The sequence below is a fragment of the Plectropomus leopardus genome, chromosome 18 (assembly GCF_026936395.1).
Source record: "Plectropomus leopardus strain MGB_pleo_1.0 chromosome 18, ASM2693639v1, whole genome shotgun sequence".
Taxonomy (NCBI): domain Eukaryota; kingdom Metazoa; phylum Chordata; class Actinopteri; order Perciformes; family Serranidae; genus Plectropomus; species Plectropomus leopardus.
Window position 1 is genome coordinate 23,280,464 of NC_142193.1, and position 27,759 is coordinate 23,308,222.

At 37.5% G+C, this 27,759-nt stretch overlaps 2 protein-coding genes and 1 long non-coding RNA gene across 9 annotated transcripts in view; 1 reads left to right on the forward strand and 2 right to left on the reverse strand.

Moving 5' to 3' along the window:
* Positions 1-4,810: 4,810 nt before the first annotated feature.
* Positions 4,811-5,845, reverse strand: ier2a (immediate early response 2a). The gene has a single exon (XM_042505478.2). The coding sequence runs from the start codon at positions 5,747-5,749 to the stop codon at positions 5,210-5,212; it is 540 nt and encodes a 179-aa protein (XP_042361412.1). The 5' UTR covers positions 5,750-5,845; the 3' UTR covers positions 4,811-5,209.
* Positions 5,846-8,698: 2,853 nt separating this feature from the next.
* Positions 8,699-27,759, forward strand: part of LOC121956156 (uncharacterized) — a 30,321-nt gene continuing 11,260 nt past the window's right edge. Inside the window, exons 1-6 of one of the 6 annotated variants that reach the window (XR_015779649.1) lie at positions 8,699-9,459; positions 16,085-16,189; positions 22,312-22,484; positions 23,763-24,293; positions 25,967-26,203; positions 27,400-27,596. This is a non-coding gene — a long non-coding RNA (uncharacterized LOC121956156). The other 5 variants (XR_015779652.1, XR_015779648.1, XR_015779650.1 and 2 more) reach the window with 5 other exon arrangements.
* On the reverse strand, positions 14,876-27,537 carry nacc1a (nucleus accumbens associated 1, BEN and BTB (POZ) domain containing a). 2 transcript variants are annotated; one of them, XM_042504277.2, is made up of 7 exons: positions 27,403-27,537; positions 25,915-26,184; positions 23,650-24,280; positions 22,285-22,452; positions 21,508-21,613; positions 21,231-21,328; positions 14,876-19,821 (listed from the first exon to the last, which is right to left on the reverse strand). In XM_042504277.2, exons 1-7 carry the CDS (start codon positions 27,526-27,528, stop codon positions 19,511-19,513), a joined length of 1,710 nt encoding a protein of 569 aa, XP_042360211.2. In that variant the 5' UTR covers positions 27,529-27,537; the 3' UTR covers positions 14,876-19,510. The 2 variants fall into 2 exon arrangements, with proteins under 2 accessions (XP_042360211.2, XP_042360210.2); XM_042504276.2 differs by having other exon boundaries at positions 22,285-22,455.

The following is a 27,759-nucleotide window of genomic DNA, read 5'->3' on the forward strand; positions in this document are numbered from 1 at the left end:
CCCCAAAAAAACTGTAACGGGGAAAAAAACGTATACGCCTCAGTTGGACCTGAACTGCCCATGGCGATCTGTGTAAGCTCTCTAGTCCCCACGTTGGGCTTCGACCCGGAAGCTGAACAGCATAAATTCGTAGAAGAACGCTGCAAAAAAGGAATAAGAAGAAGGGAAGAAAACAAGACGGAGGTACCAAAAAAAGTGAAGAGTACGTACAATATGTACAGCACCAAAAAGTTATCCATGTTTTCACCATTCAATGTGCAACCTGATTTGCCACTTGCTAACATGTTTGGTACGTGATGTAGTAGGTCAACCGGAAGAAGGTCCAGTAGCAAGTAGTTGAAAAGGGGCACATGTCCACCTACCGTGGTGGTATCAGACATACTTCCATCAATACATCATTGAGCTTGTATACTGAGACAAGGACAGTTATCCATATAAATGGCCTAATGGAGCAAACGGTAACTCAACTAAACCGTGCATGTAAGCGTACTGAGTGGCCCTATGCTTCAAACTATGACGCTCTAGTTGCCCCTCTAGCGTCAGGATCTGTGGAGCTGATCAAGAAACTTAAGTGTGTTTTTTAAGAGCTTTTTTAACTAAAAATAGCAGCCTCTTGGAAACACCGTCTATGGGAGAGAATCGAACAATAAATTTGAGGGCCGCAAAACCAAATGGATGAACTGTGAGATGACCAGAGAGGAGCAGCAGATTCGGATGATAATTCTCCTTGGATATGTTGTTAGTGAAGGAAAACATTCAACATTAAGTCAGCTTTAACTTAACCCTTTGAAATCTGGATCGACGTCAATTTTCTTGAGCTTGCATTTGGACGCCTTTCTGAAGCAATTAAACCTTTAAAACCTGAGCAAATGGGTTTGCTTTAGAAAGAAATGTCCCGTAAATTGTAGGGATTTAGTAAAAGGTGACATAAAATTATGTAAAATATTTATATGTTATTGAAAAAAAAAATCAGTTTTTTCAGGACTTCTCTTCTGGTCATTTCTTTGGGGTTTTTTTTATACTTCCTTTTTTTTAAAATTGTTGTTGCACTTTTCCAGGTAATATTCCTCTAATTTTAATTTATTTCTTGCCAATATTTTGGGTCTTGTAAAGTTACTCATTGCCCTCTTGTTATGTTCTTGCAAGGAATCAGCTGAAATTTGCTCAGTTTTCACAGGATTTACTTGCTCAAGTGGATGCAGCTTTTACGTTTATGTGATCCTTGGAAGAGCACATGGATGTGCCAGCATAATCCTTCACAGTGAGCTTGTCTGTGAGAGAAAGTTAGAAAAAAAGAGAAAAAAAAGAAACAAAAGTGTGTGAGTACTCAGAACAGACCAACATGAGAAGTCAACGAGAGTGTGTGTGTGTGTGTGTTTTCACAGGCATGTCCAGACGGTTCCGGCCACCCCTCCCTGCCCTGTGTACACAGACAGGGTGCTCCGGTTTCAGCCGGAAGAATAAGCAGCACCGCCGGGGCCTCATGGGGCTCACACAGGCACTTCCCCCCACATTCCTTCTTCTGTTTTCCTGGACTAACCCCCTCCCCCAACACCGGTGAAACCCTGTTGCACCCGCTCCATAGTCTGCACAGCAGTACATTCCTTAATTTACAGCCTACTTTAACCCTACAAAACCCAAGCAAATTGGTTTTATATCTTTTTTTTTAAATTGAGTATAAGGCAACAGGCAACTTAACAAGACATGGTTTTAAAAATAGTATAAAAATTACAAGAAAATTACCTGAAAATGAGAAAAAAAAATGGGAAAAAGCAAAAACAATTGAGTATGACCTACAAAAAGAGAATGGTGTGTGTGTGTGTGTGTGTGTTAGATTGTTACACATGTTTTTTTTTTGTAACATGATTTTCATTCAGTCATGATATTGTTTACTGACTACTGGTGAAAAAGAAAATTTCCTGAAAATAGGCCAAAAGAAGGACAGGTAAAACAGAACAAACAAAACAAGAAAATGACCTTAAAAAGTGCTGAATGTTTTGATTTGTTTTTTAAATCAATGTATTTTTTTTGTGTAATATAATTTTAAATAAAAAAAACATTTAAAAATTTAACCCTCTATGGTACGCACTATGATCCCAGTTGGTAAAAAAATGTTTGGGGTGTTTTTTTGTCTTAAAATAGACCAAGTAAACATAATGAAGAGACATTTTCAAAAAATATTATTTTTTTAGTAGTTTTTAGGGTTCGTTGCCATATGGCAACACCGTACCATAATGGAAAGTAATGAAAACATGAGAGTTTTGTTTAAAATTGTATGTAACATTTATTTTAAAATAATGTTATAGTATAAACAATCCCCAGTAGCCTGAACAGGCATCAAGTAAAGTGTTACCCATTTTACACTCTCTTACTGGTAATACCTGTCACTTCACTTTCATCCTCACTGTCCTCCCTCTCCTCACTGTCTCCATTGCCCTCACTGTCTCTGTCCTCACTGTCCCCACTGTCCTCATTCTCTGGCTCATAATCTTCATCCGTCTCACTGTCTTCATCACTCTCACTCTGTGTTTCCAGCAGCTCATTTTCCTCGTCACTGAATTCTTTGTCATCTTCACTATCATCTAGTGGGAGGGCTAGTTCAGCCTTTTTCCGCGATGTACCATAAAAAAAAATTTGCATTCATTCTGTAAATGGAAGAAAGATGTGTCAAATATCATCATATGCAATGTGGAAAGGACTCACAAATTGCATTATTATAGTTTAGAGACGATAGAAGATCAGTGTACACCAATGCAATTGCAAAGTAGGCCTATATACAAAATGTTATCAACATGCCAGGCTCGCAATCCATAATGGTACGGTGTTGCCATATGGCAACGTACACATTTTTAACATTTTCTATTATTTATTGATCGACTACAGTGCAAGAAACTACATGATAATGAACTTAACTAACCTATTGTTGAGTGTATATTTTTTTTCCCGTTGAAAAACTTCAAAAAAACACTTTTTTTGTTGAATTTTTAGGCGTCAAATGGTGAGGCTCCTCCCGTCGATGATGTCTGCAGAAAAGGGTTTCAAAATGGCCTATAGAAAGTAATGTGACAAATTTAAACACTGCTATTGGTTTACTTAGAACCCCACCTCTTTTTTAATGCATTACATCATAACTTAGGATGTATTATCTGTGTGTAGAAGGCTTAAAATGGGGTTGTTGCCATGTGGCAACGCTGTACCATAGAGGGTTAAGATATAGATTAGATTAGATTTGAAGACACTTTTCCTTTTTTGGTTATTTTATAACCCCCCCTCTCTTTTTTCAATTTATAGGTAATTTTCTTATCACCTTTTACTAATGTAAAGCAATTTTGAGTCAATTTCTTGCTAAATTTGTCATTTCCTTTTTCCCAATGTTTAAGAAAGAATTTAAAAAATTCTCTCAGGTTTCAAAGGGTCAGAATTGAAAGAATTGTAAACGCTCTTTAAGAGTTAGTTTGCTGTAGAAATGATTGTTTCCCACATTTTGTCATTTAACAACTTCACTCCACAAAAAAACTGATTCTTTACCTAACCTTTTGCACCCGGATCCAACGATTATTATCATTACACTATTCTGGCGACAGTAGACTCTCTTCTTTGGGACCCTGATTGTTCTCTGTGTGGCCCATCAAAGGTTTTACGACCTCCCCCTCACTCTTTTGCACCACAATCTCCTGAATTGTCACTGCTTTTGTTCTGCAAATCAGCGTGGGGGATGTGAAGTTGTGGGGGAAGGAAAGCAAACTTCTTCTCACACTCAAACCAACTTCCTGTCACACAAACACACCCACACACACTCCACATCTAACCCTCATTACTGTAATGCTTCAACCGCTCTTTCACAAGCAGTACTGCACAAAAGTCTTGGGCCACCTTAAACTTTATTTTAGCAAGATTAGAATGATCATTCTTACTTATTTGTCGGTGGTCTCTTTGCAAACATAAAACCAGAACATACGGGAAATACTAATCCTCTGGTGTATTTACACAAAGCTTAATATTTATTGTTTGATCTGCTTTTTGTTATGGTTGTGGGGTTTCCATGTTTTACTCTAAATATTGACTTCAGTCTGAGGAACCAGGAACCAGAATTTTGTTTGGACGTTTTTGACTGTTTTAGTGTATCGTAGATGTTATTTGAATTCTTGAATTGAAGACACAAAAATACAGTTTAACTGGTCCTCACACTTTAGAACAATGTGTTTGCTAAACTTTCAGTTTAATTTTAGTTATATTTTGGGATTTTTATGAGCATTTTTAACCATCTGAAAACAAGAGAAACTTGTGCTTCTTTCAGACGCCTTTCACTGGTGTTTAAACCTTTGAACTCTGAGCAAACTGAGGGACAATTATAATTATAATAATATAGGGACAATTTAAGAACGTTTCGCAGTTACTAATTTTCATGTAATGTTTTTTGCTTATTTTTGGGATTTTCTTCCTTCTTTACAAATCACCTTCGTGCCATGTTTTTGAAAGAAATCAAGCCAATTTTACCAGCTTTAAAAGAATTGAACAATTCCCAAAATAATGTATGGTCAAGACTTTCTGTTCATTCCTAAACACTTCCAGGCCTTGGAAACAGTTTTCCTAATTTCATGACTTCTTCAGGACTCTCATGGCTGTGGGACCCCTGTAAGCCTGTATGAGATTCATAACTATGTTTTCATTAGTTTTAGATCGCATAAAACTAGTTATTGTGTTTTAAACCTTAGAATGAGAGGATAATCCTCTGGATTACAGTTCTACTTTCATGACTTTTCTAGGTTTTCCATGACCGTGGTTTTACAAACGACACATCACTCCAAAATCATTTTCAGTACAAAATAAGTTTAATAAATAATGAGGTAGCTGCAGTCATTGAATGTTTTACAAAATCATCCACACATCAGTCAGCTCTGGTCCCCACTCTGGTAAAATGTTATTTGCTGAGCTTTAAATGTCCATGAAGGCCTCATCCGGATGAACCAGCTCCTTTAGTTCCGCCTCCGGCCAGCTGAAGCCAGTCCTCACATGAGCCAATAATTAGGCCAAAAGTCACCAGGACTGCTACACACCAACTTCCGTAACTCCGGTAACATGTCCGGACATGTTCAGAGCACTTTATCCCGGTGATTCATCCGAACAACCCGGTAAAAGTCCCCGTGGAGGTGCGTTCAGGCCCCCAGGCCCTGCAGAAAAGTTTATCGCATTTAATCCGCGCAGTTTTTCAGCACGCTGCGATGGCTCTGTGCAGCGGCAGAGGAGCTGGAGGAGCACCCAGCTCACTGCTGCAGGTCACATAGTCCAACAACACCGAGCTCACGATGAGCTGCTCGAGTTTGGCCTTCTTGCACGGTAGAAAGTCCGGCTCCGCTGCCGCTTTGCCGCGTCGCTTTCTGGAGTGCTGCGCCGCGCCAGCGGAAAGATTCTCCTTGTTTTGTGCTTCGTCGCGGCGGAGCTCTGAGGAGGAGGAGGAGGAGGAGGAGGAGGCTGCGACTTCCACAACGGGTGAAGTCCGGGGATTTTCAAGCGGAGCGGGACTCTGGAGCTCGATCTGACCCGCCTCAGCTGTGGAGTTTAGTTCACATCCTGATGCAACACTTTCCGCCGTCGCCTGGGCCGCGTGGTACATGTCCCGGGCGGATTTCATGACCAGAGTGAGGAGGAGGCTCCGGTGGAGACGGAGACCTCCTCGCTGGGTGCGCGAGCTGTACAGTTTCCCCAAAGCCACCACCATGATCCTCTTGGCCTCTGCGCTGACCTCCATGTCACACACTGTTTTGGAAATGAGGACAAAACAGTTCAGGTTAGTGGACTCAGTACGTCCCCTTTGACTTCGCGCACAGACACCGTGCAGGCTGTCTGCAGGACACGTACTTATCACCTCGCTGACGTCACTCAGACCGTGTCATACGAGAGAGACCCGCCCACTTGTTTCGTACCAGGTCTACTATTTCAAAACATCCCTGAAACAGTTAACAGTGGCGGAAGAAGTATTCAGATACTTTACTGAGGTAAAAGTACTAATACCATCATGTGAAAATACTCTGTTATAAATAAAAGTCATGCATTAAAAATTGTACGTAAGTAAAAATAAGTAATTACAATTCGGGGAAAATATATTTAAAAGAAGTCCTTGTAATGATATGAAAAGCATTGTTGGAACAACTTTATTTTTCATTGGTAATAAACTTAAGACGTGTTCATAAATATGGTAATTAAACGTATATAACACATTAGAATTTCTTTTAAATAATGTGAAAAACTTAGTGGTAACAAATTCACATGTATAGGTTATCAACTTAAAAACTTGTCGTCATAATTATGGTAAACAAGTGTTTAATTACCATATTTATGAACACATTTTTAAGTTGATTCCTCATAAAAAATTACTTTCACAATTTCAAGTGTTTTTAAGTTGGTTACTGGTAAAAAAAATCATAATGGTCCAACAAAATTTTCCACCTATAAAAGAATTTTAAAGTGTAAATACTTAATAACCATAATTATGAACACAGTTGATACCTCATAAAATTATGTTATTGCTACATTTTCTTTCACATTATTTCAAAATAATTTTAAAGTGGTAAAGTATTAAAAATAAATGTACCCAATGCAGAAAAATCTTTAAAAAAAAATTAAAAAAAAACACCCACACATGCAAAAAATTTTTTTATTTTTAAAAAAAATTTTTTTTTAAAAATTAGATGGAAAAGAAAGTAAAAAAAGACTCAAAATTATTTTAAAAAGAAGACAAAATATCCAAAAGGGTCCAAATTACAAAGAAAAAAGACACACCCCAAACTTAATTAAAAAACCCACTCCAAACCTCATACCCAAAATTATTAAAATAAAAGAAGAGAAAAAAATCCAAATAACTCATAACATAAAATTGAAAATAGCACCCCCCAAAAAAAAAAAAAACTCAAAATCATTGAAAATTCAATCAAAATGTCTTATTTATACATCATTACACAAAGACATGGAGAAATATGGGTCAGCTGTTGTAGCTTATTTCCTAGTAACAGCTGCTGGATACTGATAATGGAGAAATTTTAAAAATTGCACCCTGGACAATTAAAAGAAGAAAAGTACATGATTAATTTGAGATCTTGAGATAACAAAACAATACTGTAATAGTAGCTGTGTTGTTTTGTTTTAGATGTTTTAGAATTTAAAGCGTAAAAGCACAACGGATGGAAAAAATGAATGTATGGCTGTTTAGGGCTTCCGTACTGAAGTCCACAATGACCCCTGTAGTGTTTTTGGTGTTCAGGACCAGATTGTTGTCTGTTGTGAGCTCACTCATGAACACCATTGTTGGTCACTGGGTCAATTGTGGATCAATGACTGCAGATAACGTAGCCATGAAGTGTGATAGTGATTAATTAGCACTCGCAAATCCAGATTCCACTTAATGCATGCACTGATATGTTTAGGCAAAATATTCATTATTTCATTATTCAAAGATGAAATGAAGTATTGACATTACTGTTACCCTTTAATGCATGTCCAGACTGTAGTAAAGTTTTATTATTGGTACTATGTTTCAATAATAAGTTGGGAAAGATACCTTTAAAATGTAATTGTTTAGAGACTGTAATTTACCTTTATAAAAATGTAATAATTGTAGCTATTTTAATTGCATCATCAAAGTAATGCATCTGATTACATTTTTATTACTTTGTCATTCAAACAAATGTTGCTGTTTTTTGCATTATTGTTCAGTTTACAAGGTACAAGGAATTTATTTGTACCTTGTAAACTCAACAATAATGCAAAAAAAAAATTAAAAAAATCCAGAAATAATCTATGCCAAAAGCAGCAGCATGAATGTTTTATTCTACATATAAACCATTCACTGAAAAGAATATATTCAGATGCAGCCCCTTTATAATCGCCAACATTTTGATTTGTACCCATAATGTAAATACACAGCCTTTCTATTTTGACATATTTCTGATTATGATTATTATGATTATTATTATATTTAGGGGTGCATGTATCAGTTATCATGACTAAGTACAGTCTTACAGCACACTGTACAAAAATGCTATAAATGAAGGCTGTTTTGTTCAACATAAATTACACATGCAGCACAACATAATTGATTGACACTTTATTTAGACTTCACTTGGGCTGTCTGATAAATTTTGTAGTATAGACCTTAAAGTTAGTTGAAATCACCTGTGAGCACTATTGTTGGTCGGTGGTATTATGATTAGATCCTGGCCTAAGAGCCAATGTGTGATTCATATTTCTCTGACTATATTTCATCAGTTAATTTCATTTAAAATATAACCTGCACCTAAAACTAATATCTAGGTTTATCTTGGTATAGTAAGTATTTTACTAGACAGGTTATGCAAACAGGTCACCACATGCAGCCAGCTTTGGACTTTGGACTTTAGCAGTTTTCCCTCAACTAACAGTAATTTTCCAGAGCTCAGCCAAACATGCACTTCTCTTTGCAGTGGATATATGTCGGCCACAGATCCAATCGATTCTGACTCGGGTTTGGATGACAAATGTTTGGCTGTTGCTTTAACAGCCAAAGCTCAATGAGGCATTGCAGTCACACTTCTTGATAGTTAAACTATCAATGAGTGCAACCTCGCAGGGAACATTTTACCAATTAGTTTTTGATATATTGCACCCAGCCCATCTAGATTTGGTTCCCAAAAAAATCCCAAATTAATTTGGTTTCAGGCTGCTATTGAATGAATCCATATAGTAAAAATACATAATGAACACATTATGAATTTGCCATATGTCTTTATTGGGGTTTTCAATTCTAACAGAAATTCAGATATTACATATGAATAAAATAGTCTTGGCAACAAATATGGTATGCCGTAAAAAGGAAAAGGCAAACCAAAAACCACACCAAACAGAAACAAAACAAAAAACAGCATCAAAATAATCAAATGAAATAGAATAAAGGTGGAGAGACAAACAGATGTTGTTATAGTAGTTACAATGTAAAGAAATCTTCAGGTTTACATGACCTTTAACACTTAATATTCTTGTTTCTGATGGCCTCGACCCCCTCCTTGGCTTTATTGGTCTTTATCAACCTTTCGTTTCAAAAAATTCCACGAAGCTCCTCCAAATATTTTCAAAAACTGCCAGCTTTTCTTTTGTAATATATGTTAGTTTATCAAAAGCAACACATGCTGATAAATTCTTAATATATTGCCAAATACTGGTTTGTTCACCTCTTTTCATCCTAAAGCTATTGCTGTCTAAGCTCATGATGTATTTGTTTTCACTGCAAAACCTGACGCATGAAAAGTCTACCCTGTGGAAAATATTTCTGTCTATTTATAGTTTTTTCTCACACCAGGAATGAACACTTGGCTGCTTCGGTTGTCTGCAACAGTTGAAGAAAGCCAGCCTACAACTGTCTGTGCACTCCCCTCCGGTCTCACCCATCCCCCAGTGTGTGTTACTTCCCTTTGAAGGAGAAAAGAAAAGGTGGGTGGAGGTTAACAGACACATGCCCATATTAAGCACGTCCTGCTCCTGTGGCACATGCAGAGGAAAACCCATGACGTGAGTGGGAGCCCTTGTTTCCTGAAGCCATTTAAAGTAACAGCAGCGTGGGTTGCGTCAGAGCGCGCTACTTCCCAAAGACCATATTTGGGCACTGGAATCCATTCCTCCAGTTCAGGCTGTATCATGATCAGAAACTGCAGCTTTTTTTTTAACTTAATGCACAGTCAGAATGAGACACACTGAATATCACATCAGTATGACAGCATCAAGATTTAACTCTTGAACATAAGACTGAAAGCAGATTTTAATTCTAAGAGAGAAACAGAAAAATAGCTTTTTTTCCAAGCTCTCTCATTCTTCCAGAGGAATTTGTGGCATGCAGGAGTGGCTACAGTTCAACAAAACATCAGTTGCAGAGGATGACAGGCTGATGTTTGCTTTTTAAAATATGCCGGAACTGTCAGAAAAAAATATACTTAAGAAAAGCAAAAAAAAAAATAATAATAATCTGTTGACATTGACTAATAATTTATAATCAATTCTCACCTGATTTTTTTTTTTTTGGCTCTCTTAAAAATGCAGTCTTATTGTGTTATTGTGACCAATAATATCTCAAAAGATCGGCAATTCCCCCTGACATCCCTCTAAACCTTCGAAATTCAGCAAAGCTTATAGTTTAGTTTGAAATCATAAATAGAGGTGGAGGGAAACATCTTTTTGGAGATTTCAGTGAATTAATAGATTGAAGAATGCCCTCTTGTGGTCGTTTTATAGAATTGACACAAACTTGCGGAGACTGGAGATTATTTAAGAGTTACAATATGTGCATTTGAAGAGGAGAGCACCTATGAGGCACACGTGTCTGTAGCCCCTCATTCACAGCCTGAAACACCATAAGTCTCTCACTTGATCTCTTCACTCATAACCCACTTTTTACATCTCTTGGGCTTACAATGGTTTGTTATTTATTTATCCAATCTGAATCCAGTGACCTGCATCTAATGTGTGCATTTACATATGTCAGGCAATATGTTGCCCCCATGAATGGAATATTGAATGAAATAACTGGGCACAGACCCAGTGTCAGAGGTTTCCTAGGCCTTCACCTGCAAAATGTCACTCAAATCAACACATACCGGACAGGAAGAGACTCAAAATGACCCCAAAGAAACACAAAATGACCATTAAAAAATGGCAAAATTAACTCAAAAAGACACAAAAGTTCATCAAAAAGACACAAAACAACTTAAAAATGATGCAAAATCAACTAAAAGATACACAAAAATGCTTTAAAGAGAAACAAAATGAACACAAGGAGACACAAAATAACCTTAGAGAGTCACAAAACAACTACAAAGAGATATGAAACAACCTAAAGATATGCAAAATTGCCTCAAAGACACAAAATTGCTTTAAAGAGAAACAAGAGGACCTTAAAGAGACATAAATAACAAATAACGATGACAGACACCAAAAAACATGAAAAGATGCTAAATTAATTCAAGAAGACACAAAGTTGCTTCGAAGAGATACAAAACAGACACACAAAATAACCTTTAAGAGACACAAAGCAACTACAAAGAGATATAACAAAATAAGATATTCAGAATAACCTCAAAAGACACATAATTGCTCTGAAGAGACAAAAAAAATTACCTTAAAGAGACATAAAACAACAACAAAGAGATACAAAACACACACACTCACAAAAAAATGTGCAAAATTAACTCGGACACAAAACACAAAACCACATAAAGATAGAGAATGATTCCAAATGATACAAAATCACTGTGAAGTGTATGTCTTGCTCCTGTATCGAGGTGGTGGGGCCTCCTCCAAATCTGTGCAGAGGCCCATTGTTTCATAATCGGCCCATGATTGACCTGCTGTCTGTGGGACATGCAGAACTCCCTAAATGGCATCATGATTGAGTTTCCAACAGCACAATATCTCAGATTTCCCATACTGCACAAGAGAGTTAAGTAACCATTACATAGGATCGTAGTGAATTTCTTTCCAGGATATTATGCCTTAAATATATTTACAGTACTCTTTGATGTATAGCCACTAGGGAGCAGCAAAGCACCACAACAGACAGATACACAGCTTATATGTCTGCCTTTGGATTGTTCTTGGGTTTACATGGCATCCGAAGGTTTTTTTAAAAAAAAATTTACCAAAAAGTTCTATTTATTAATTTATTTTATGCACAGTTTGTGCTGCTGCTGCTGGGTAACTGAAAACGGCCCAGACTCAACCCCAAATTAAATGTGTAAAAAAAACAAATCAAAAACAACATTCCAAAAGAGGCTAATATTGGCATAAAAAATATAGTTTAATTCAAGTTTAAAGTACACAGTGAAAGTTATTCTCAACAGCTAATTCCTTATTTACAGCACGGCTGGTTACTGTGGCATTACAGTTAATATATTCCAGTGAGATGAACAATATATCAGCCTCTTCAGCAGGAAAAAAACACAAGTTACCTGCAGTGCCTTGAGCACAATGGACACATTTTCTTTGTCAGTTCCAATCGAACATCACTATAACAAGTTTATGTTTGAACTGCTGAGTGTAAAAAAATCTAAATTTGTTGATGTAGTCGTATCCGCTTGATTGTCATGGCAGCCTTTTAACACTCGGTGGTGCTAAAGTGGGGAAATTAAAACTAACTTGATTCTGCTTTGGTCTGTGCAGTGTTGAGTGTCTGGTTTAACCATTTTACATTTCTCAAATTACTGTTTTGTTTAAAAAATTCCAGAAATTGGCAAATAAAAGCCCATAACCACAGAAAAAATGCCCATTTCAACAAAGTCATGTTTTGTTTTGTGGGACAAATAGCTCAAAAACAAAGATGTTCCATTTACTTTGATAAAAACAGAAGAAAAAAAGTAACTTTTACATTTTAGAAGCTGCAGCCAGTTAAGGAGCTCATGCAAAGAAAAGAGTGCAAATAGGTTCTCATTCAGAGCATCATTCTGAATTAATCGTCACATTTAAGTAAGTATGAACAAAGTATTTATATAGTGCTTTTTAAAAGACGTAGAGGCCTAAGTGCTTTATAAGGGCATTTACACACACAAAAAGAAATCGTGGGAGATGTGAAGTGACTACCTGAAACATTTATTTTTAAAATGCAAAAGTAAGAACACAATACATGATGAAAAAAATACAATAAACAACAAGAATCCATGATATCAAAATACAACGAAAACCTAGTGTATATAGGTAACCCAAACGAAACAGGCATGTCTCTAGCTTCCTTTTAAAACAGATTCAGCAGACCACAAGGGCACAGCTTTAGTTTTAACACGGAGGGCGGCACAGATGAAATCGGGGGTTCCTCCGCAAGAAAATGTGAGTGTCAAACACTTAATTTCCTGCATTCTGGTAATTTTCAATGCACCACTTTGTGCCTTTTCTGCATCCATTTCGGGTGTGAATGTCTTAGATTTTGTTAAAGTAAAAGTCCTAAATGTCATGTTTTTGTTGGGGGTGACAATGCACATGTTCTAAATCTTGAGGGGGATGTGTCCCCTACTCCCTCAGCAAAATCTACACTTGGAGGACCGTAAGGGTGCAGGAAGAGTATTCCAAAATGTTGGTGATAATTTATTTCAAACATGGTAAATAAAATAAGACAACAAAAATTTACAAAAAATAAGTAAGAAAAAAACATCAGAATGCCCACCGGACATGTACAATAAACAAACAAAAGTATTTTGTCCGACACTCTGATGTTTTTTTTCTTCTTATATATATATATTTTTTTGTTGTCTTATTTTATGCGAAAGGTGCTAGTCACATTGCATTTACAACAGGAATATTCTTAAACAGATTAAAATATAAAGGGATTTTAAAGTTGATTTTTTTTCAGCTAAACCACCGTAATCAAATCACTTCTCATGATTTAAGTCATTGTAATGATCAGATATTGTCTTAAAAGTGGTGCTAAACGTACAAATGAATATTAATAATTAGTGCAATATTTAGTCATTCTGTAACATGCATTCAGTCTCAGGAAAGCTATAAAACCACTGTCTTAGTTACATAACATAAATGTATGGCCTTCAGACAACATAAAGGTAGGCTATTTTAATCTCTATTCAAAGTCGAGTTTTGTCTTTCAGTCACAAGCGTTTGCTCTGTTGTATCAGAGTAGAATATGAAACATGTCAGTGAGCACTGGCCTCATGAGGCAGCTGTCTTTTCAAGTATGCAAAGTGCAGTATATCAAGTATGAAAGCAAAACTATAGTTAAATGAAGATGGGAACAGCTGTGTGGAGCAATATGTTCATGAAGCATGAAGAAACTAGTCATACATGGCAGCCTCCAGGTGTGAGCAGTGAAGTGTCAAGAAAAGGAACATCCAAGAATGAGCATGCATGTTTTATCTGTAGGGTTATGAAAATTGATTATTATAGTGAGAGAGATACATTGCATATTAATACTCAAAGAAACTTGGTAGCAGCTTTAAATAGTAAATTAATGTATTATATAAGGAAATATATGTATTTGTAGTTGCTTACAGTAAACTATATAAATAATATTCTATGTAATATATATATAATCTATATTATTTGCAGTTTACTTAAAATAAACTATATGTATTATTCTATATGTAGCATCTACTCTATATTGTATATAGTTTACTTAAAGTAAACTACATATAAACCAGTTTGTATTTCACAGTAAAAAGCATTTCTCCACAGAAATATACATGAAAAACTGGCTTTCTAATAAAGTACATTTGTTTTAATTGTATAAATGAATCTAAATTAACACTGAGATTTTGAAGGCAATCATTTTTTAAGGTAAAAACAGAATGCATATGTTTTTTTGTTTTTTTTTTAAAAGCAATGTTCAACATCTTTAAGGTCCCATGTTGTATAAAGTCAGATTTCCATTATTATTATTATTATTAAGCAGGTATGGGTGATATATATAGGTGACAAAAATTATGACAGTATCAAAATGCACAATTTAAAAAAAAAAAAGCACCATATTCAGAAACTGCGCCTTTAAGCGAGCTGTCAGGACTTCCAATGAAGTCGTGATGCTAACAATACTATATACTGTATAGGAAGAAACTGCCACTACTTCAGCTAAAGTAGTGGTACAGACGCTGTGTGCACAAATGTAGAGGACCTGAAAACAAAAAAAAAGCATTTTTTGTTTAACATTACAGCATGTAAACATGTCCAAAACCCAGAATACAAGTATGAATCTGAAATGAGCATAATGTGGGACCTGTGATCATATTTTATTTAAAAATCAAATAGGAGATACTTCAGTATACATTTATTTTATTACAGTTTCATAAATGAAATGTGTTATATAACAACCAGACGCTCAACAGGCAGCAACCTTCAAGCAAAAAAGGAGTCAGAGAGAAATTGTTACAAATCTTTTATTAAGATATTCATTATTTAATCCATTTTGACATTTTCTCTATGATTTATATTTATTTATTTATTTTACAGTTGTTAATGTGCAATTACCTTTTTGATAATGTTGGGTCACAGTTACAGGGCTTTCACGAAGTTATTGGCACTTGGAACACAGAAAGAAATAGGATGAGCAGTACAGGATGTCCACTGGGCGCTACAGGGTTACAGAGGGCAAGGAGCAGGGGCAAAGACATGGGCAGACCAGTTACTGCACAGGTTGTGAAGAAGCGCCGTTTCTGGGTAAATATATACCTCATGCTGCGAGTGCACAACAAACAATCTGACCTCTATGTGTGCGTCTATATATAATATACAGTATTTATCTATACATGTGTATAATCATATTTATATATGTACTGTTTAGTGACAAAAGGTTCCCCATGCCGTGCCACACCTTATCCGTTCAAGTGTGTAGGTCTACATGTGTTGTGAGGTGTAAACAAATACATTGAAAACACAAATAGCTCAGAAATAAAAGATGCATGAAAGCTTTCTATTCTCATATTCACACAAAGTAAAACACAAACACCTCTTGCAGATGAAGCAGTGTGCAAGAAGATTGTGAGTGAGGGACTTTTTGGACATCAGATAACATTGACTATAGGTAAAAACCCCTGACAAGTACCGTAACCATGGTTATTTCTACTCTAGGCTCATGTGGCACCATAGCAGGATATTCTGACTGGCTTAATGGTGCAGGCATTTCTGTTTTTGGACTTAGCTGCTGTGTTGTCACACAGGTTCACTGGTGATATTTCAGCTTAAGTCAGTGACTCCGAATGGAGAACAAGTCATTCAGTAGGTCACTGTATAACATGGTTACAGTAAGAAACAGGGCTGTAGGTTTTATATGCATGAAACTGGGGTTGGGGGTCCTCTGCCAGATTTTTTTTACTTTATAACACTTCATTTTCTGCACTAATTTGAGCATTTTGGCATCGATTTATGGTATGAACATTTGTAATCATGCTGCTTTTATGTTTTTATTGAGGCGGAGAAATGCACTATTCTAAATATTGAAGGGGACATGTCCCCGCTTCCCCCCTGAAATCTACACCTATGACAAAACAAATTTTAAGCTGTTTCTTGCTTTAATTTTTTTTGTTCCAATTTTCATCTTAAGTTTTTTTATATATTTTATATATTTTTATAGGAGACTCGCTGTCAGTGGAAACGTGTTTTTACTGGGAGGGGCAAATGCACGTTCTAAATATTGAAGGATGTGTCCCCTGCACCACCCGTGAAATCTACACCTATGGTAAGAAATTGAAGTTGTTTCTTGTTGTAACAACCACTTAATTTTTTCATTTTTAAATGTTTGTTTTCAATGGGAAAATCTTTCTTTTAACTTGCAGTAACAAAACTAAACTCAAACATTTGAAGAGTAATTTGGCCATTTATTTGGTTTTGTTCTGTAAGGCAGGGACACTGAACGATTTAGTGGCCAAAATGGAATTAAATGTCATTACTAGATTGACTGTCCCAAAAAAAACTGAATTAATTTCAGACATCCTTGCAATGGCCATGTACCATGAAATCTAGGGTTAGAAATGTAATTTGTTCCTCACTTTAAAAACTTCTTAATTTTTCAAGTTTCATCTTTAAGTTTAACATTTTTTTTTGTTTTCAATGGGAGAGTCACTGTTTTTCTAAGAGTGTCAACGGTAATAACGCTCTGACCTCACTAATATCTCTGAGGGGCAAAATCAATAACAGTCTTGCAGTAACATAACTAAACTCGGACATCTGAACAGTAATTTGGCTTTTTATTTGGTTTGATTTTGTTAGGCAGGAACATTGACCGATTCAGTGGCCAAAATGGAATTACATGCCATTACTAGATTAAATGTCCCAAAACCTCCCTAAATTTAATTCAGAGGTCCTAGCAATGGACATGTCTCTTTGTCCTTTAACTCTATACACAGAGCAATTATCTAGGAATCTGATATCATAGTGGATTTATTATGAGGCCTTGAGTTTGATATATTTAAAAGTTTTCGGTATATCGTGAAACAATTTAAGGGATTATGCTGACTTAGATACACTAAATTACTTAGTGTCATAATTAAAACATATCGGATAAAAACATGACAATGTAATCTGAGTCGAACTGTAAACTTGGCCCAGTTAAAAGCCACTAAGCAAATTAAGCATGAGGCGAATTGTAGCCACCTAAAACCGCTGCTTTGCCTCTCTCTGATACACATGAATAAACTTTGTGGAAGTGAAACATGACACCAGCTGCGTGGACAGGAAGCACAACAGTCTTCAAAGATACTGGAGAGGTAATTGGGGGAGGGGTGCTCATGTGGCATTTACAGTCAAATGCAGAGCTTACTGAGGTTTTATCGTCATTACCCTTTAAAATACTTACAAGGTACTGCATTTTTGTTCTGACCATTTCACTAAACTCATCCTGATCATTTTAATTTCTAACGAAAAATAGTTTTAACTATTTATTTATCATGCTTTCAATTTTTTTTTCAATAAGTCACTCAACTGCTGTGAATAAGAAACATAAATTCCTTTCTGGTTTTTAATCTCTACCCGTCTTCAGAAAAATAGAACCTTTTTCAGAAATGCTCCTCGAGAACGAGAACGTAATCAACTGGAGCATTTCCGCTTAAGAACACATTCCTAAGTCACACCAAGACCATTTTATATCCACCTGCAACAGGAAAAATAAATCCCCCGTGTTGACCTCTTACAGGTCATTCGAAAACCTTCTAGCAAACACAAACGTTCACCCACACAAAAAAAAGGTCAGTCGATGGCATTTCATAATCAAATGCATCCAGCAACGGAAAAGGAAGAACACTTGGGATTTAACTCAACAGTCATCTTGATTATGTACAGTAGGAATTTGTGCCACTTATAAACAAGAAAACACAGGCAGACACAGGAGGAAAAAACAAAGACCGATTCCACCTAAAGGGGCTCAATTGCTACACAACATTTCTCAAAAGGTGCATGAGGTTCTTCTCATTAAGGTGCAGAAACCTCCACTCTCATGGAAGGTGCAAAATCATCTCAAACTCGAAAATAAAACTGTCAGCCATTTCGAAATTCCGTCTCAAAGAGGTGGTGCGTTAGATACATGAATAAACTACGTACTGAAAGACACAGCCACGCAACACAGGCTCTCCGTCCTCACCAAACTGTCTCGCACACACATGGATAGTACCATAAAACCTGTTTGCTTCAAGCAATATTGCCTCCTCATGACATCACTGTACCCACCCGGTTTCTGCTTATTGATTTCAATCAAAAGGCACTTCCCAATATCCCATAATTTCCTGTGACTTAAGCATTTGTCACCATTTTTTTTTTAAATTTCAGTACAAAGACTAAACTAGCCAAGTTGTTGTATCACTATAACCTTTATAATTTCTACAAGTAATCATCAAAATTGTGGGCCAATGTTTTATCGAAGGAGGCAAACGCTGCAGGTTCACAACCTAACAAGAAACGGTTATCATAGACAACAGTCAAGCCAGCTGAATCAGTCTTATTATTCCTTTTAAGCTTGTGAACAGAAGATGAAATGCTTCAAATTTAGCAGTTCAACTGCTCATTCCATCACTCTGCACTGTCAAATAAAGATAAAAATAAACGTCTAAGGGTCCTATGATAAGACTGATTTATTATAGTTTTTTTTAAATGCAAAAATAGCACTTTTCCTCATTTAACAAGACCTCTTTCAATAAAACATGAAGATAAGAGATTTTAAAACAATCCCTCTTGCTCTCTTTGCTCACGCCATTCCAGGCATGGGCACTTGTATAAATATAGTTTTTCTTTTCTTTTAAAAAAAAAAAAAAAACCCGCCCATCTTTGATTACCTGTTGCCCTTTAAATTTTCTTTACAATCAAAAAGCTTTCCCCCTTTCTCTCTGGATCAATTTACAGACGGAGAAACATGCGAAATATTTAGGAAACAGAGAAAGATGAGATCGATTTCTAAAAGACACTGCACAGTGAAACACTCGGGTGAGATTCTCAGGTCTCGAGAAAGGTGGTGTGGTGACGAATACTTGCAGGGTGATGAGTGGAGGGGAGGAAGAACAGGTAGTGTTAATGTGTATTATTGTATCTATTTTCAATTTAGCTCCTTTTCTGAGGCTGGAACACACGTTGTCAGGGTTGCATAGAGAAAAATGCCACTGACACTTACATTCAGTATACTCGCTACTTTTACTCCTAGCCTGTCCATCCAGCCATCCCTTCCTCCTCAGGCTCCGCTCATCACCTGCGTTTCAGGGAATGTATTTAAAATGCAACAGTGGATGCGCTTACACACCTTAAAAAGACAAGGGGAGGCAGAGGGCAGTTAGGAGGAAACTTAAGACCCTCTTACTCTCTCCCTTTCCTCAGCTAGCTCCATTGTACAGTCATAAAGCAAAAATTAAGGTTTTCATGTCCTGGTTACATCAGGGTCAGAGCAGCTGTTGACCCGAGCAGTGTAGTATAGACAGTCAGATGTGAGAGATCAGCGTGGGCCAAAGAGTGAGGAGGCAAGCAGAACTGGGGAATACTGGTATGTGTGTCACCAAATTTCAACCTTCCCCAGACACAGTGTTCAAAATAACGGTCCTCCGTCCCCGCCCACACCTGGTAGCGATTCACCTGAAGAGCCGCCTGACTCCATGCCAGGGCCGCTGGCGGCCTCCAGAGAGGCAGGGTCGAAGGCTGGGTCTGCCCCTAGGGTGTCATCCTCCATCTTGACGCCGTCGGGGAGGAAGGCGGTGTAGGCGTCACTCTCGGCCATCAGTAGCTTCAGCTTGGGGATCCAGCTCTTGCGGACCACGCGTCTGGCGTTGGTGCACATGTCGGCTGCGATGGCGTTCATCTCGCTCTCTTTGAAGCTGGTGGCAAAGTTCTGGCAATAAACTGACAAGTAAAAGTAAAAAAAAAACAAAAAACAAAAAACGGTTAGGCTAACACACCTTAGGGTTTGAAATACTAGGGAGGACGAAAAAAAAGGCCAAAGTATCGATTAATAAATAAATGTATAAATAAATACTGTAATATGAAGAAAAAATAAATACAAAAATAAATAATTGCACAAATTAATATGTAAATAAACAAACATTGGATAAATAAATAAATTCATACATGATGACAGTAATACATAAATAGATAATAAGTTAAAAATATATACGCAAAGGAATAAAAAAAACTGGAAAAAATAAATGTGGTTAAGATATTTACTTATGTCCTGTTAAATTATCGACTTTATTTAGTAGTTATGTGTTTATACATTCGTCTATTTATTTCCATAATTATTCGAACATTTATTTATATATTTATTTTAATTTCTTTTTGATTTGCAGTTATTTATTTCTGTTTTATTTCAGCATTTATGTATACATATATTTATTTATTGATACTTTTTAAAACAATTCTTTACATTGTTTTAAATGTTGAATCAGTAGAATACACATTACTTAATGAGTAATGTATGGTGCTCAAAAATTCTGCACTTTTTGAGTGTTTTTTTCCACTAGGCCTCTGATACAACTGCACCTTCTTGCAAGGTGCGTGGAGAATTTAAGCAGTCTCAAGTATCAGAGCGTCTCCTCCTCACACGGAAGCACTTGCAGTGTTGATACTTAGCTCAGTTTGGTAGATATAAAATCTGAAAACATCTGAATGACATCAAAATAAATTCTCAAAAGTGCCCTACACTACACTTAAGTCAATGTTGGCAAATACTGTACAACCATCTCCCCAAGTTAGCAAGTACACAGAGAGCTAATATTTGCAGGACTCCTGCAGATCTCTTATTTGTAAATGTAAATTGTAAATGAAGCGGCTGATTTCTTAAAACGCGTCCTGCTGCCTTTCTCATTTCACTAATGAGATGTAGGCAAATGAGTTCATCTTCACAAAGTGAGCAAAAACTTCACTGAGCTTCAAAGAGTCACACAAGTCATTCCTTTTCATGAACGTGTGAACACAGAGCACCTTGTTATATGCATGCATACATATGGGAACATAGGTGAATGTTGCTATCTAGTGGTGACTGTGGGTTATTACCTTATGCTCGTCATAAGGGTGCAGCAGGAGGCATATGACTTCCCCTTTGCACTTTGATCCAAAAGTAAGTTAAAAACCGACATGTTTCACTCAGACAGCCAATCATTCAATTCGGCAACAATGTGCTTTACAATATGCATGTACGTGTTTATGTAAAATATGATTCCCCTATTATCTGTACTCAACATCACAAGCAAATGTGCACATTGTTTGCATGCTTGTGGGCCAACACCCACAGACAGAAAAACATGTTCACTCACATTTGACCGCATGCAGAACTCTGTTGTCCAGGGGCTTGCGGCTCGGGTCGTTGGTGGACGAGCGGATGCCTGTTCCGCAGCTGTTGGCCAGAGTATTCCTGATGCATCAAAAATAAGAGCACATAACAGAGGAAACAAAAATAGTTGTTATATCGCTCTAATGCCACACAGATAAAAAAAAAGTACATTAATCTCTATATTAAAAACAAAGCTTTTGCTAACTTTACATGAAACACTTGCAGAAATAGACCCAGACGCACAGATGGAAGGAACAAACCTGTCAAAGAAGGCAGCCAGCAGCCTCCTAAGCAGCACCTTGTGTCTGGTCCCTGCGCTCACATGACAGTTCATTAGCTGGGCTCGTGATATATACACAGAAGTACCTGCAAAGATTACAAATACCAAGAATATTAACAAAAAAAATGAACCAACAGACATCATCATAACTATTATGACTCATTTAGTGTCTCACCTCATGTCAGGCCTGTATAAGTTCAGATTTTGTCGGTCATAAACAATAAAACACTTCAGATTCATATCAAACATTACAGCTGTAGGTGGGGGATGAGGAGGCTGTGCTTTAGTCATATGTCATAGTTTAGAGTCTTGATTTTCTTCCATACATATAACAAAACTATGTTAAAAATGTAACTATGGTATAGTTTTTTTTCTGTCTTTAGTCCTGACACTCTCATTCTCTCAGTCAAACACACAATATTATAAGGTATGTAACCCAGTCCATAAGGTATCACAGATATCACCACAGGATGTCCTTGACATAAACACACTGAGTCAGATGTGCAGTACTGCAGCGTAATCTGCATACCAATGCCAAGCCCAGTCATCTGAGGACAGCTTCTGCTTCATATGTGTGTACATACCACTGCCACTGGCTGTGTCCTGTTTAGATCCACTGAATCAACTAAGATTGCTGTCTGTATATTTTATAGCTCAAGTGTATGTTTTTCTTAAGTCTTCCAAATGTTTGAAGGCCTTAGACACTGACAAAAACAATTCAGTGCAGTTTACCAACTTTACCAGACACAAAGCATACCTGAGACTAACTCTAGTTTCTCAGCAGGGTCTCCTTCCTCGTACAGTTTGGGATGACAGCGGTTGCCTATTTGAGCGATGAGTTCTGCGGGGAGACATGTAAGGTCTCTTCCTCGCATCCGGCCCCGTGTCTCTGTGTGGTCTGGTAGAGCTTCGACACGTTCACCAGCTGCTGAAAAGAGACGATTGAAGGCAAAATAAGTATTGAACCACACCACTTTCACACTTTTACACAGCACAATGTCTGCTAAAGCCAGAAATACATGAGATTACTCGGCGTAAATCAAAAGTTTCATCACGATACATAATGTCCATTCTTACAATACGATATTTGCTGATATCACAAGGTCTATTACTGTTTCAATTCAATTCAGTTTAACTCGGGACTGTAATAGATACCAGATTGTATCAGTAAATATCCTCATTGTCTTTTTATTGGTTCCTTGCCATTATCTGCTAGGCCACTGGCACTGTTTGACGTTTAGGAGGAAGGTGTGCTTGAACAGAAATGGTGTCACAAACATGCTGTGGGAATTTCAAAATAAAGGCGTATCTTAAAGAGGCCCTATTATGCTCATTCATGGGATCATATTTTTATTTTTTTAATCCACCAGAATAGGTTTACATGCTTTAATGTTCAAAAAACACATCATGTGTCATACTGCCCTTTGCTGCAGCACCTCTGTCTGAGTTTATGTCCCGCCTCCCAAGAAGTCTGCTCTGATTGGTTAGCTGGCTCTCTCTATGCACAATCTATTCTATTTATTACTTGTGATATAACCAAGTTACAGAAGTAAACACTGAAAATCAAACGAGCTGTTTCAGGCAGCTTAGGAGCAAAGAGAGCTTCCTTTGGCTTGGACTTGGGCTTTATTACTTAAGAGACCTTTTACAAGCACAAAAATGCTATACAAAATAATACAGAAAAGGGAAATATCCAAAAAGGTATAGTAGGTCCCCTTTAAAGATGATGATATGTATCGAAGATTGATGATATTGGATCATTGATCTCTAAATGTATACATTGATCCAGATCCATATATCTTGTTTTTTCCCCGTTATAGGGTTTTTCGGGGGGAGTTTTTCCTTAGTCGATGTGAAGGTCTAAGGACAAAGGGATGTCGTATGCTGTAAAGCCCTCTGAGGTTAATTGTGATTTGGGCTTTATAAACAAAACTGACTTGCTTGACTATCGATACACCCTTACAGATTACTATTAAATCCATTAAAGTAAAATGAGAAATCTCAGCAGAGACAAAAAAACGTAATCTTTCACCTAAAATTGAAGTAGCTGTAAACATAAGACCACATGACACATGTTCTCTGTCTTTCTGTTGTATTTATACATAGTATTCTGTTTCATTACCTGCAGCTCCCATGTTGAGCATGCTGTACATGGTATACATGTTGCAGATTTGCCTATACTGCTCTTCAGCACATTCATCTGTTCCCTCTTCCTCTTCTTCATCATCATGGTAGCTGATGGGCGAGTCACTGGCGTAGGTGCTCAGGGTGCCCGGGCTGGCACCTTCTGACATGCCGAGGCCTGCTGCAGAGCTTCCATTGGTGCCGGCATTGCCACTGAGCCCACCACTGGCCACCACGCCTGCCAGGCTGGTTGCGTTGGCACCCATACCCATGGCCAGTCCGAGGGCCCCGGGGCTCTGAATGGCGCTGCCCCGAACTGCCTCCTGGGAATAACGGGCTGCTTTCCTAGCCCCGCCTCCACCCCCTGAGCCGACCCCGCCTCCATCTCGGCTGCTGCCGCCCTCCCACAGCCGCTTGGCTACAGGAGTACAGACCACCGAGTAAGGAGTGGCGGCCTCCGGCTGGCTAGCTGGCTGCTCTGTCTTCACCCGTGATACCAGAGGGAGCGGCGTCAGGCAGGAGGCAGGCCGGCCTGCACTGTTACTGGTCTGCGTCACAGGGCTCTGGGGCTCAGAGGGTGGGGCCTCCTCAGCTTGAAGGCCCTGGGAGTCACAGCTGGGGGAGGAGACCTAGAAAATGCAAGTATACACCAGCTTTGTGTCAGCACACATATGTGTTTACTTTAAGGCTGCAATATATTTTTTGCCGATATCTGATATGCTGGTATAAAAACAACCCATTTGGCCGATAACTGATACTAATATATATCCATTTTTATCCCCATCTAATTTTAGTGATCACCAAGTCTCTTCTGTAATTAATTTAACATCTGATGACGCTTACTCTTATCGTGATGGCCTACCAGCAGATGGAGACATAGAAAACAATGTTTTTCAATGTATATAACATTTTTTTCATGTTTTGTTCTTGTTCACTTTATCAATATAAATTTCAATTTATGATATCAGCAGAAATCAGCATGTTCACCGATATCCGTTATTTACTGTGAACGCTTTCATTCATTTCAAAAGTCAATACGGATGACATCTATTGATCCAACAGCTCTGCATCTCAACACCCATTGGCCACATTCCCTTAACATTTTGTATGATTAGTCATGTTTTTTTGGAAATGATTAAGCAATTCCCTTCCTGATCTGGAACCATCGTCACACTATAATTTTACTTTCACCAGCACTTTTCACTAACTACTACAGAGGCTGCCCTTAAATTTCCTCACTGCATACATGCGGAAGATGAATCCTTTCAATTTTTGTCCTTCCAGTCTCTGATTTCAGAACTTGTTCAACTGGATGAGACACTTTATTTTAAACAGTCAATTCCCTCAGATCATGAAAAAGTATTCCCAGTCAACTCACTAAACAGTGATATTGGTAATATCCCAGCAAACATTGTTGAATGACCATTGTTCGAACTTCAATCAAGGTGTCCTGTTATCATTCAAAATTGGTTCCAAAATTGAAGTTGTGCTGATGTTCACAACATCAAAATACATTATCACAAATAATAATAAAGCTAACACTGAACCGCATGGGTCTAAAACCCAAATGTGACTGCCTCATGCTTTATCCATGACATTGTATCTGCATGGACTTTGATGCTCTTTATAAAGAAACAAGAGGCCCTGAAGCCTTCTTCTATGATAGTTTGGATAAAGAATTTTGGCTCTTCCAAACACAACAGCCTTAAAATGATGATACTGTAGTATAATGTACATGTAGATATACATTCATGTTTTTTTTATATTTTTAAAAAAATGGGTGTCATGGATATTAGGGAATTAGAGTCTTTAGAGATGGAGTGGATGTCACTCTCACAATTTTCATTCCACTTCTAAACAAATAAATAATCAATAAAATGTATTAAAAGAGAAGAAAACATACATGCATTGGCTTTTTTTCATAACAATATGATCAATATTTCTTTTGGTTTGTAAGGGAGGGTCTGAATGGGCCATTATTGGACGTGGAAACAATGTCACCATTTGGCTTTCTGCCTCGTAACCGCGTTGGAGTTTTTGGCGTCCGACCGGGACCATTTTTGTCCAGAGACACAATGTCACTGTCTAACCAGTGTTTGCTGGGATCGTCTTCTTTTGACCTGTTTTGGGTTATCTGTCACTTAGACTTTTGCTGTCACAATAACACTTTTTTAAATTGCATTTGGGCTTTTCAGATTACACATCGCAGCTAAATGTGTTCCTGCTTTGACAAGTTTCTACTGAAAACCGTTTCAGCCTTTACCTTGAGGAAAAACTCAGTGCCTTTTTCCATGATCTGTTGGATCTGCAGGAAGCCGGCAGTGTACATGAGGAGAAACTGGTCCCCCACAGTCATGCTGAGACGGCCTGTGTAGCAAAAAGACAGGATCTGCTGGAAGCTCTGGGGCTGCACGGCTGACGGGAGCTCCACTACAGTTGGGCTTGTCTCGTTGCTGCTCCCACCTCCACCATTGCTACTGCTGAAAAGGTCCCGGAAATAAGAACTGCTAGCAGCCAGCACAGCTCGATGGGCCTGAGACAAAAGCAGATAAGTAAGACGTCCTATTAGAAACTAAAAGAGAATTTTAATGTTCGATAGTAGGTATTAACTCTTTTCTCTTTCTTAATGATTTAAATTCAGAGAGAGTTCCTTAATGTGAAGACAATGTTACAAGAAACTCTTCTAAACTGATAATCTGATTTGGTTGAGGCTGGATATCAATGAAATTTGCCAGTAATGGATATTAACCATTATGCAAGCATTTAGTGCCAAGTAATGGTGAATTTAGTCAGTATTTAAGTGTGTTCCCAGTGTCCTTGGAAAGAAAGAAATACATAAATTGAAAATTCTGTTTGGGGTCATTGTTGGGACCTTAGATTACAGGGCACAGAGGGTTAAGAAAATCTGCCTAGATTAAGAGTGAGGCTTTGCCATTCAATATATCAGTCATTAAAGTGTGATGTTAAGAAATGGTTTATTGAGAATCAACAATGTCAGCACTGATGCTAGACTAATTTTAACGAATTTAAAAATGACTACTCATGCTGTATCACCTGCTATCTGGATTTTGTCCACTCATATTGTCAAATTGTGTTGTTTATTCTTAATGTGTAACATGTAACTATTGTACATATTGTTTATTTATTTTTTAGTTGTTTTAGGATGGCTTATTAACATCAGGCTAAAACTAGAAAACTAGCTTCCTGGTTAATTCGGGTATATTTACATTTGTTTAACATTTGCATTTACAAATGTGGATAAATGTACATTGTCTCTTTTTAAATATATATATATAAACTACAAATTACGAGTAAGGGCAACCTATTTGTAACCCATTACTTTTACAAGGGAAATAACATTTTGTTAAAGAGATCCAATTGTCATTCTAAGTAAAGACTAAAAACAAGTGATTTAAATAACATCCAAATTCCCAGCTTAAGAGGAAAATCTCTAAAATTATACTGGGATGGAAAAATTGCTCTCTGTGGAAGTGTATCATTATTACTGGTTGAACAATTCATCATAGTTACAAAGTTGTTATGATTGCCCTAGCTCTTTTTTACAATTACTGTCCAAACATTACTTTTAAATTATACTGGCACTCTGTCCTCAATGCAACATGGCTGCTATGGAGCCACAGGACTAATTGTTTGCACCCAAGCCTTAAACTTCACTAAATTTAGCCTTGACTTTCATTAGAAGTGCAATTTCCATTATGAATACAAAAATAACTTGCTGTCTCATCAGTACCTTGAAGGCATGGCCCTTGACCACCACGGAGACATCACAGTAGAGGCCCTGCAGCCGCTGCTCATTCAGACACTCCAAAACATTATTGCCGAAGTTTGGGATCGCCATCTGGAGGGTCTGGGCCATGGTGCGCCTACGCACACCACCAAAAGGTCTGGTTGGGGAAGAAAGAGAGACAGAAAAAGAGGAAACAGGTGAGAAAGAAAGACAGAATGATGATTACAATAAATGACAGTGAAACCCCATCCACACATTAATTCTGTGTACTGTATGACACTGCTTATTAAACATAGATTCAGGGTAACTTGGGAGCATCAGGCAGTTACTATTTGGACCTTTAGTCAGCTTACATTGTGT